The following is a 12,713-nucleotide window of genomic DNA, read 5'->3' as shown; positions in this document are numbered from 1 at the left end:
CCATATTGAGAGCGGCGGGCAGCCATGACCAAATTGACTGTTGCTTGTTTTCGTATACGAGGATACAAATATATATGTATATATATCTATATATATAGTATATATGCCCGTATATTATACGCGTGTATATGTACCTACAATATGTACGTATATACGTTTGAATGAACTACTGGAAGCGTACGATCGTCTGCGGCTACGTTTTGTCTATGCTAAACGCCTAAACGCTACTTGCGCGTACCTTGGCACATTTGTCATCATTTCGCTACGTTTAAGAGAGTGTCGTCACCACCGCCGTGTCACCGGGTGAGATTTGCTCGTTATCGTTTCTCTAATCTATCTATTGATACGGGTCGGGTATACTTTCGACCAGCGTGTCGATGAAAAAACTGTCCATAATACTTGTTGCGAACGTGCAATCAATTCAGTCATTGCCATACGTGCGTTTATAAGCGAAACGATTTCGTTATACGCCGGTATCGCGAACGATCGTTTCGCCTGTCGAGCTTCTCGAATTCTCGCTTTTAGGTATTGTTCACTCTGTTCGATGTCCTCCCTCCATCCACTGTCCAGAGACGCCCACACACGCGATGGATACTAATACAATCGGTATCTCGCGGTACAAATTCAGGTCTCCGATTGCGTGGCAACTGAACAGAATGCCGTCGACTAATTGCAAGGTGAACGTCCCTATCCGCAACTGCGTCCATCTTACGATCGTTCTATCGCGTTGTCGTAATTACGTAATCGTAACAATCTAATTTTTATTAGATTAAATATAGTATAATTAATATTATAATATATACATATATATATATATATATATATATATATATATATATATATATTATATTATTAATTATAATAATATATATATTATATATTATTTATATTATATTATATATTATATAATATATATATAAATATAAAAATATATATATAATATAATATAATTTCTGTATCAAAAACTTAGAGAGTTGTCATTACACGCATCAATTAATAAGAAATACAGCGAACTCTCCCTAATATTTTCAGCTTATAAACGAAAATAGACAATTTGGGAAGAGGACGATTATTCGAGCCTAGCACCTCTTTTTTATAATTGTTGACAATGAGCCGCGAATAATCGTATCTCTCTCCAAATTGTCCATTTTTGTTTGCAAACCAAAGGAAAATTGGGGAAAATTCACTGCATCGAATTGCCAATTAATTAGAACAAAGGCAGTCTCGAGAAGAACGAAAATTCTTCTACTCGAAGATGCGTCGAGACGATTTTAATATGTTATAACGAACTGATGAAAGAATTAGCTTCTCGCTTGAACCAATTCCACGGTTGCCGATAGAGTCGCTTACCTCGAATGATCGATCGAAAAGGTACAATTATGCTGGTTTATTTTATATTCTTCCTTACTTCTATTACACATCCGTCGTCCTCGTTCCTTAAACATACTTGTATCACCGGTAGGTGAATGGATATCGTACATGCTTCGTGTGGATCGCGCTGATTCTCTTCTTCATTGCGTTCACCGCAATCTACGAAACTTAGGAACCTTCTCCAACTGTTATTTCCGTCAGTTCCACTGCGGCGCGTTTCCGTCGAACGCCTTGTAAATTGAGAAAAGACTCGCAAAGGGTCCCACTCATGGGCAGCGCTTAGTGTACACGATCAGGTGTCATGCATGTTGTCCTCTGAAAACTACGGTTCGCACTCGCGTTGACCCGGCTCCACGGATCCGCGTCACTCGACGAAAACGCTGTATCTCGAATTTATCAGAAATAAACGTCTTCGACCCACTAATTTTCCGTTTGAAATTCACTCACCGTGTCCCGAGTTTCCCAATATCCCAGTTTCATCAAAGTATTAATTTGATATAGGGTGTCCGAAAAATGTCTCGTAATTTGGAATTGGAAGATTCCTGAGGTGATTTGAAGCAACTTTTTCCTTAGCGAAAATGCAATCCGCGGCTTCGTTTACGAGTTATTAACGAAAACCGCTGACCAATGAGAGATCGCGTACGGCTGACGCTCCGCCCTCGCGATCGCTGTCGCTGCGTCAGTCGGCCCAGCGCACGAAGCTCGGCTCCGCTCATTGGCTCGGCCGCCTCGCGCCAACCGATCTCGTCTTGCATTGGTCACTGTTTTTCGCGAATAACTCGCGAACAAAGCCGCGGATTGCATTTTCGCTAAGGAAAAAGTTACTTCGGATGACCCCAGGAATCTTCTACTTCCGGATTACGAGACATTTATGGAACACCCTGTAGATAACAGATAGTCCACGTCGATTCTACAGAACAATAGTTAAACACAAAGTTAAACAAGTTCTTCGAACAGTTGCAATAAATGAAAAATTTGCGAGAAACGAAACACGAGATTCTTACGTTATGTCTTTGGCGTTCCGTATTTTACTCGCCAATTTTTTGCGGCAAATGCACAAAATCCGCGGTCTAACGACAGAAGACTCGAAGAAAAGAAAGAAGATCATCGAGAATATCTTTGAAAGACCTCGTCGAATCAAGAAGCTCGAACGATGCTCGTCGAAACGAATTCGTTGAAAATTTCTGCAGAATTCTTCGAAACGATCGATCGAGCGATTAAAGTGCACGCGATTCGAGTCCGCGGAGCGAATCCCGGGTCATCGTGCGCGCTTTATCACAAACGGTGCCCTCCGACGAGCTTTGTAATTAAACACGTATCGGCGGTGAACAAGAACATTTGCGCGAGCGTGGCTGAGGGGGAGCGTGAATTAGTAAACGTCTGTCCGGCATTTCGACTTGGTCTCTGCGGAACATCTCGCCGATGCAGCGCTACCGTTAGGAATATTGCTATTACGAGTCTAGAGAAGGATTCGTCTGGTTTACGCGGGGCTTATTGTCGTCAGAACGTTCTCTTCGCGGTGTTGTTTAGTCGCAGGCGCGGTGGTGATCAGAGCTGTGTTGCCGAAAGCGCGAAAGAAGAGAGACCCGCCGCGAGATCCTCGGAGGACATTCGGCACATTCGAAGCAATTATCGTACGTACACGGTACACATTAACGGTAAATACGATACTCTACAGCAAGTGATAGGCAACTACATTATGTTTCACGTATAGTTTGGGTTCGCCGCGCCAGAGCCCTTCGCCGTGATCGACGTCGTTGCTCTGTGCTCGTCGATTCCAATATTTGTACAATTATCGTAAAGCAACGTGCTCCGCCTTCCGGTGCACGTTGAACAAAAAGTATTATTCGTTCACCGAGCGAAACAATTTTGAATCGAAGGTTGCGCACACGTTCGAAATGATTTCTTTCCCCCTTTTGTTTCCGGCACGACAATTATTTTTTTTAGAAAGTAACGATAATTTCTGCTCCGTACGGACCTCGACGGATCCGTTCGGATCAGTGTCGACACCTGCCATTGTGTCTCGCTTCGTCCGATCGGGAAGCAAAGTTTCGCGTAATAGCTTCCTCGCAATTTACAGACAATTCGCCGACCAACAGCTGTCGAAGAGCAAACGGTTTCCTGCTGCGCTACATGGGTCGCGTAAAAATCGATTCACTCGCTATCATCTATCTATTGAATTCGCATGTCTTTCTCTCATTCTCTCTCTCTCTCTCTCTTTCTCACATTCTCATTCTCTCTCTCTCGCTCGCTCGCACTGATAAAATATGAGTATAGTCGGCAGACGATTCATCTTTTCGCGCATGGGTGAATATGCAGGGCCAGCCTGGATTCATCTTCAAAAAATAAAACTATTCTATCTTTATTTCTCCTTCTCTTGCTCTTTTGTATTTCTTTCTTTATTTCTTCCTTTTTTTCTTTCTTTCTTTCTTTCTTTCTTTCGATCCTGCATTCTTTCTTTGTTTTTTTCTCTTTCTCGCTTTATTTCTTTCTCTCTTAACTTCTTCCTTTCTCTCGCTCACTCTCCTCCTTTCTGACTAGTTTCTTTACTGTTTTCCATGGTTCCCATCGTCCTTCGAAACGCTCCACCATCGTGATATAGTTTTGAGCAACCTCGGCTATCATCGTTTCTCCCTTAAACTACCGCTTTTACAAACATTCTACTACAATCTACTAGTCGTTTACTATTCCACGCTCGCCACATGATTATAATCCAAAGCACAGAGTGTTTATTTTTTCGCTTTTTGTTTTCTTATAGGGTTGTTGTTTTGTGGATTTTTTGCTTGTTTCTCCGGAGCCCTTGTTTTTTGTTTTTTCTTTTTTTTTTTAGATAGAAATTGTACTTAAATCAGTCAAGCGGTGTGCATTAAATGACGACAGAAGGAAACAACGCCCAAGCCGACGTCCGACAATAATTGCGATTCTCCGCAAACCTTACTCTGGACGCGCTGTCTTCATCTGAAAAAAAAGCCACAGATGTTAAGCGGTTTTTTGGAGAACTTTGTTCGACTTGCGTTTAATTGCTACGGATTGAAACGTGGAAGAAATTCGGACCAAGTTGTAACTAGCCGGCGGATCTTCGTGGAAAATATAAATTTTACGAAACGATTGCGAGGACCAGAAATCAACTGAAAATGAGTTGCTTTATTTAATAATTTTGATAAGTTGGAAACGGGGTTACACGATAATATTAAATTCTTCTCACGTGTTCGAACTTTTGTATTTCAGCTACTCATTTTTGCCATAAAAGCATAAAATCCGCAGTCCAGTTGTAATATTTTAAACGTCGCTTCTTTCAAAACCATTTTCCTTTTTCTCTAATTATACAATTTTGAGCTTCTTTTCTTTTCAAACCATAATGGATTCTTTATTATCATTTAAATATGCATTTATATGAATTTGTATTTAAATGTATATTTATATAAACGTGTATTTAAATGTATATTTATATAAGCGTGTATTTAAATGTATATTTATATAAACGTGTATTTAAATGTATATTTATATAAGCGTGTATTTAAATGTATATTTATATAAATGTGTATCTAAATGTATATTTATATAAATGCATATGTATTTTTTTATTTAAATGTATATTATAATTTATACATATTATCTATAATATTATTTATTATTATTTATGCATATTTAAATGTATATCTATATAAATACGTATTTAAATATTATTTAAATACGTACTACATAAATATTCATGTAAGCTATTAACCCTTTGCACTCGAATGGCGAGTCTGAGGCGCCGCTAAAAATGGCTATATAATATTTATATATACAATTATCTATTAAATACATAATTAACTGTAATATCGAAAGAACTGTAAAAAGTGTAGTTATCGTACGAGCGAGTAAACTGATTTTCACATGCAAACAATAGAAAAATAATACAACATCGGAAGAAATATCTTAGTATTGAAGTTAAAACAGCTTCGAGTGCAAAGGGTTAAAACAGCTAACAACTGAAAATGGTCGATGCCTATATTTTGAAAACCTCGAATAAAAATAGCGAAATTTATCTGTAACTTTTTCAACAGGCAACGAGATCATTTGACCGACTCGACAGATTTCAGATCGGAATAACGTTGGGAGAATGAGTAGGCGTGTTGGAAGTTCGCCGACTCACCTTTTATTTAAGCAGCTCAGACTCATCGGAAGCGGTTCCGAGTTCACAGACGGGATGTGGCCAGCGACTGTCTCCAGCAGAGGATACCATTGCGCGACGGGCTGCCTCGGATTGTCCAGCATCTCCAGCCAATGATCACGTCCGATTCCAATGAAGCTGGAGCCAATCGCTGTGCAACCCATTAATTCGTTCGAGCCAATCCTGGAAAGAAGATTGAATAGCAGGGTTCGTGATCGAGCAGCGATCGCGGGCGCATCGCGTGCGCTTAAATCGCCGGAGAAACACGTCTCCTTTCGGTTTTCCGTCACTCACCTGTCATAATCGACCACTTTTACTATTAGACTGACGTCCTCTATGTTCTCCTCGGGCACGTCGAACACGAGAGCCTCATTGTACGACGGGAACAACGTGTTCTTCTTCACCGAAGTCTTCTTCTTCTTTATCCTCTTGCCCTGGCAGAGCAGGTACACCTTCACGTACGGATCTGGAATTTATTTTTATATTTATATATAATATAATGTAATATAATATAATATAATATAATATAATACAATACAATACAATACAATATAATATAATATAATATAATATAATATAATATAATATAATATAATATAATATAATATAATATAATATAATATAATATAATATAATATAATATAATATAATATAATATAATATAATATAATATAATATAATAATATAATAATATATATAATATATTTATTTATTGTATAACGTTCATTTAGTTTCCCGAAATTTAGTAAATTGCAAGAATGCAAGTGAGCTGAAATTTTGCTCGCTTTGCTGTGCACAAATGCACTGATTTAATACGCCATAAAATTTATACAACTCGAAAGCGTCGAATATCAAGATCGAGGTGTAAATTAACGTGGAGTTCGCAATTTAAGAACAAACATTTGTTGCGGCGCGCCGAGCGAATGTTGAAAATTACAGTGTGCATAAGGTTTCCGATTACGAGGGGGAAATAACAGAGCACTTTTACTTCGCTGTTGCTAAAAATTAAATTTGGCTGAGAAACCTGATATGCCTGTGCGTCACTTGTGAAAGTTACACTGAACTGTTGGGGATTGACCCTTTGCGCTCGAAGCCATTTTAACAGTGAATGTAAAATAATTTTTCTAATTTACAGTATTTCCATTTTATGCGAATAAAATTCCATATTAGTGAACTTCGTGCATATGAAATTGAGTCTTGCGGCGACTCGTGCAACAGTTACACTTTTAACATGATCTCGGAACGCGATGCGACAATTTTAGCGGCGCCCCAGAGTCGCCACTCGAGTGCAAAGGGTTAATACCTCCGACGTCGCTTACAAAATTAAGCCAGAAAAGTTTACACCTATGAAACTTTAAACGAATCTTTTAAGTAATTTGTCTGTAAGAAATCCTCAACTGCGAATCACGGGTTCGAAGGAACGATCGACTGGGTGCACGTAACGCGTCCAAATCGATGACGAGTTTCAATCACGCGAAGTAGCGTTAGAGCAACTGGACGTCTGCGGCAGGAAGCCTTCACCGGTGCTCAGATTAAGTGAATCGAATTAGGCGATTGCGAATGCTGCTCGGCCAGTTTACCTAACCACCGTGTTCTTGTTTCTCGCAGTCGGCGTGCACGCGTTATTTGCCTTTGCACAACCGTTCCCGGTCTTACATCGGACGCTGTGCAAAGCGTATTGTGTCAAAGTAATCACGAACGGGGGGGGGAGGGGGACGGCGGCGCGTTTAAATGAAAAACGTCACGGTGTTACGTTCTACGCGAACGCGGGCATTGCGTAAGGCGTTGCGCAATCTTCCCGCGAGAAGATTCTACGAAACAATCGAGATCAATTTACCGGATAATCCTGTTATGTCCATGGCTTTCAGGTTCCTAGCCTTGATGACGGTCACCGTTAGCCGTCCCGCCGTCGGTAGATAGCAGAGCGACAGCATCAGCTCTCCCAAATCCACTTTGTCCTAAAAATCGCAGCCGCGACCGTTGGGTCGAGATTAATACGAAGACGAATTTCATAGGGAATATGATCACGGTTTCTAAAAACAACGAATTTACCTGCATGGCGCACATGATGTCCATCATGTACTCGATCTCTTGGGACAGATCGGTGCACTCTAACAATCCTTTGAACACTACTTGTCCAATCAGATCGTGCCGCGAGAAGCGATCGAAATCGTACACCGAGAATTGGAGGTATCGTTCCCGCAGTTCATCGTACGATACGCTGGCGACAGATTTCGATAGTGAATTATCGTCGAGCCGCAGATCGCTCGCGTGCAATATTTCGAAAATGTTCGCAAAGTGGAAATCACGATCGTCCGCTGATTCGTTTAACCGGTTAGCCGTGCGTTCGACGAGTATACGCGACGCGGACAAGTGGCAGTACAGTAATGTCTCTCTTAGTGACGCTCGGATTCTGCACAAAGATGGACGATTTGGGAAGAGGAGATACGTTTATTCGACCCTTGATGTAACCTTGACAATTCGTAACTATAAAAACGAGCTGCAAGGGTCGAATAATCGTATCTCCTTTTCTCAAATTGTCCATTTTTGTGGACAATCTAAAAACGAGAGATTTTTATTTTTTTGTAATTCCAAGTACAGTAAATTCTCCCTAACTGGTGTCGAGATTCTGCGCAAAAATGGACAGTTAGGGAAGAGGAGATCCGATTAGTTGAGCCTTGCAGCTTGTTTTTATAATTGTTGAAAATCGGTAATTATGAAAACGAGTCGCTAGGCTCCTTTTCTCAAATTGTCCATTTTTGTGGACAATCTAAAAACGAGAGATTTTTATTTTTTTGTAATTCCAAGTACAGTAAATTCTCCCTAACTGGCGCCGAGATTCTGCGCAAAAATGGACAGTTAGGGAAGAGGAGATCCGATTATTTGAGCTTTGCAGCTCGTTTTTATAATTGTTGAAAATCGGTAACTATAAAAACGAGTCGCAAGGCTCGAATTCGCAAGGCTCCTTTTCTCAAATTGTCCATTTTTGTGGACAATCTGAGCGTCAGTTAGAGAGACATTACTGTACATTGTTATGAAAATATGATTAGAAAAGAGTCACGATATTCCTTGCTTTGCAAATACCATTTTACAGCAGCTGTTTGAATTGTTAACTTTTACAAGTATTTGATTTCCAAATGACTAAGTAAATATTACTATAATAAAATTGTTAACTTTATAAAATGAAACCGTCTTTTCGATGCAATATCTAAACAGCGACACTTATTCTGTGTTTGCTTTCGCCTTTTGCTCTTTTCGTCTAAAAAAGAGGCGCGCCGCAGCTAACTGGTTAACATTCAATTTTTATCGAATAAGCAAAGATAATTAAACTTTCGGTTCTCCAAGCTGTCCCGGAGACTAATTAATGTACGAATCCCGTGAAAAGTCGTATCTCTGATATCGCCGAACATTTTTCTCCGCAAATGTCAGTTCGCATACGGATCTGCAGCTCGGTTACTATTATCATCTGCAATCTCCTGGCTGTCAATACCGAGATGCTCAGCCAGGATCGTGCTAATGCTCGCGCGAAGGGTTTCTACGTAGATTGTCGGATGCACTTTAATCACCTGAAGATGAACGTCTCGTTGAACACCGGGTTCAGATTCTTTCGATGCACCTTCGTCTGATACTTCTTCTTTCTGTCCGGCAACAGGTATATCTTTACGTAAGGATCGCTGCTGCCCGACACATCTTTCACCGGTAGTTCTCGAGCATCTAGAACCTGACATCGACAGGACGAAACGAAATATATATGTAGACACATGCCAGATATCCAGAAATGCAATCAGGTGGGAGAGGGAAATCTTAATAACGCGAACATCAAATATTAGAATCTTTTATAACGACTCAAAGGCAATCGGTGAAAACACGTTTCTTCGAACTGTTGATTAATGATTTCGGTACGGTGAACGCGAATCGACAGAATTCTTGGTAAATTGTTTACCTCGACGGCTTTGCCCGAAATCTGTTTATTATTAAACCCTTAACGCACAGTTTTTTTTAAAGAAACCGGCCAAAAATATCAATTCTTTTTTATATGTAAGAAAACAATTTAGAATATTATTTTGGCAAAAAAATTAAGAACATACAAAAATTGGAAGTAGATAAGCAATATAATATAGAGATAGATATAATATAATATAATATAATATAATATAATATAATATAATATAATATAATATAATATAATATAATATAATATAATATAATATAATATAATATAATATAATATAATATAATATAATATAATATAATATAATATAATATAATATAATATAACATATTATAATATAATATAATATAATATAATATAATATAATATAATATAATATAATATAATATAATATAATATAATATAATATAATATAATATAATATAATATAATATAATATAATATAATATAATATTATATTATATATCATATATTATATTATATTATATATATATAGATATATATATATATAATATAGAGAATAGATAAGCAATATATCCAACCAAATCCACATCCTCAAAGGTTTCCATTTGTTACCGCCCCTGATTCAACTTTTCTTCTGGTGGAAAATTATTGATATACTGCGCTTTTGTTCCACGGAAAAAGGCTATATTTTATTCTTGAATAAATAAGTGTTATAGCTTACAATCCCATGTAAATGATAAATATCAATAAAATGATTTTTTTTATTTGCTTTCACATTGTTAATTTCAATTCTCGATTATATTCGAGTGTGAAAAATTATAGCAGAATAAAATACAACACTGCTCGAATTAACTCGAGTGTGCACAGTTTGGGGTTAAACATGTAATGTGAATGTATAAATAACACATGAATTACTATTTAAGATTTATGATTAAGTACATTCATTTTACTATGCAGCGAATAAATCTGAGATTTAGAGAGCTAAAAAAGAGAGAACAAAAATTTGTTTATTCTTCCCAGCGTTTTAAAAATACGAGCGGAGTCGAAGTGGCGGCAATCTCGTCTCCTGCAATATTCCTAAAAATCATCCTAATCGCTCCATACATTTTACAGTTCCTTTAAATTTCACCTTTCGTTCTGTCAGAAAGTAGCAAAAGCTTTCGTCCTCCGCCGATCTTTCTTCCTAAGATCAAAAGTACAGCCGTTTATGAGAAAATTCGGCAAGAAAGAACAGAGCTACGAAAGTAAATATTCACCGAATTCTGTCGACCGTTTCACATTCAACGTGAATTTAATCAAAGTCGCTGAATCTTTCAGCGCGCAATCTTTAAGACGAAGCCGGGAGGGGTGAATGATAAATGAATTCTCCTGTTAATTAAACTTCCACCCGCGTTATACCAAAGCAAGATGAATATTCTCAATATTTAATTCGCCATGAATCTTCAAGGGGAGGCAGCTTACTCGCTCCGAGGAAGTTCCAAAAAAGTGTTGTCGGGGCAGAGGTAAATAAAAGGTAGTCTCTCGCGATAATTGTTCAACGATTACCGCTGCTTTTTTCCCCCCGGGGATTACCGGAGAGACGTATAAATTGAGAATTCCAGCATCTCTCGCAGCCAGCTCGAAAGAGCAGAAACTCCGGCGCGCGCGCAAGCGGATCGTAACGCGGACCACCGTCGTTTTAAAGCCGGCGTGCTCGTTCCGAGAAAGCGGGAAGTACGGCGACGCGTTGAATATTACTTTTAAAGTAATTCGACCGGCGAGCCTCCTCCGCGAGGAAGCGGGACCGCGGTATCCGCTTTTAATGACTCCTCGGCGCAACGTGTGCAACACGTACGCGAACAAAAGGAAAGGTGATTAACCCTTTCGCTACTACGGGCCACTATAGTGGCCCTCCATAAGATGCCACTGAGGTACTACGGGCCACTATAGTGGCCCTCTATAAGATGTCACCGAGGTACTACGGGCCACTATAGTGGCCTTCCATAAGATACCACTGAGGTACTATGGGCCACTATAGTGGCCTTCCATAAGATACCACTGAGGTACTATGGGCCACTATAGTGGCTTTCCATATGATGCCACTGAGGTACTACGGACCACTATAGTGGCTTTCCATTTGGTGCCACTGAGGTACTACAGATCACTATAGTGGCCCTCCATAAGATGTCACTGAGGTACCACGGGCCACTATAGTGGCCTTTCGTATGATGCCACTGAGGTACTACGGGCCACTATAGTGGCCTTTCATAAGATGCCACTGAGGTACTATGGGCCACTATAGTGGCCCTCCATAAGATGCCACCGAGGTACTATGGACCACTATAGTGGCCCTCCATAAGATTCCACCGAGGTACTACGGACCACTATAGTGGCTTTCCATATGATGCCACTGAGGTACTACGGACCACTATAGTGGCTTTCCATTTGGTGCCACTGAGGTACTACGGATCACTATAGTGGCCCTCCATAAGATGTCACTGAGGTACTACGGGCCACTATAGTGGCCTTTCGTATGATGCCACTGAGGTACTACGGGCCACTATAGTGGCCTTTCATAAGATGCCACTGAGGTACTATAGGCCACTATAGTGGCCTTCCATAAGATGCATTATATTGCATAATGTTTTATTTCCTCTCATACTGTAAATTAAAGAGCGCATGCTAAGACGTTATAAATACCCTGGAATACCCTTTATTTATAAATACCCTTTGGAGAGAAATTTTTTCGTACGGAAACATTCAAGCAGCTTGGGTTCTCCGCCGCGGTACTCCCGCTGACGATCGGCGTCGCGTAGCGTGCAGTGATGTCACGGCGCTCCGTTCAGCGGAAGTACCGCGGTGGAGAACCCGCCCGTAGCGAAAGGGTTAAGAGCGCGGAGAGCAACGACGAGAACAATGTAACTTACGCGGAGTCGTTAACAGTTATATATAACCCGGCACTTCTTGGAAAAAGCTTTCGATCGATCTTATTTTACATTTTGTAGATATAAAAGTGCGTCAGGATATTAATATTGCCTTTAGACGAAGGAAGCCGTGTCTAAATATACCGCTCCGAGTTAGCGCGTTCCGTGAACTCTTAATTAACCCTTTCGGTACGAGCGCAGAATTCACAAACAAATTCAAACAAAACACGCGTAATTAAAAAAGAAGATTCGAAGAAAAGCATTTTATGTCAGCAGAGACAAACGAATGCAGAAACGCGGCCGCATTGAAGTTCCACTGGACGCTCGTAGGTCGAGTGGTTTTAAAAACCGGGCGAACCCGACGGAG

At 39.7% G+C, this 12,713-nt stretch overlaps 1 protein-coding gene across 1 annotated transcript in view; it reads right to left on the bottom strand.

Annotated features, from left to right (window-relative positions):
• Positions 1-1,372: 1,372 nt before the first annotated feature.
• Positions 1,373-12,713, bottom strand: part of LOC117219017 (synaptotagmin-10) — a 93,042-nt gene continuing 81,701 nt past the window's right edge. Inside the window, exons 5-10 of the mRNA XM_033467846.2 lie at positions 9,094-9,248; positions 7,580-7,748; positions 7,365-7,485; positions 5,822-5,993; positions 5,510-5,710; positions 1,373-4,329 (exon numbers count right to left, since the gene is read on the bottom strand). Coding sequence (XP_033323737.1) covers positions 4,326-4,329; positions 5,510-5,710; positions 5,822-5,993; positions 7,365-7,485; positions 7,580-7,748; positions 9,094-9,248 — 822 coding nt within the window. The 3' untranslated portion in view covers positions 1,373-4,325. The remainder of the gene's footprint in view (positions 4,330-5,509; positions 5,711-5,821; positions 5,994-7,364; positions 7,486-7,579; positions 7,749-9,093; positions 9,249-12,713) is intronic.

The sequence above is a fragment of the Megalopta genalis genome, chromosome 4, assembly GCF_051020955.1.
Source record: "Megalopta genalis isolate 19385.01 chromosome 4, iyMegGena1_principal, whole genome shotgun sequence".
Taxonomy (NCBI): Eukaryota; Metazoa; Arthropoda; class Insecta; order Hymenoptera; family Halictidae; genus Megalopta; species Megalopta genalis.
The sequence above is the reverse complement of the archived record's forward strand: the minus strand, read 5'-3'. Positions and strand labels throughout refer to the sequence as shown.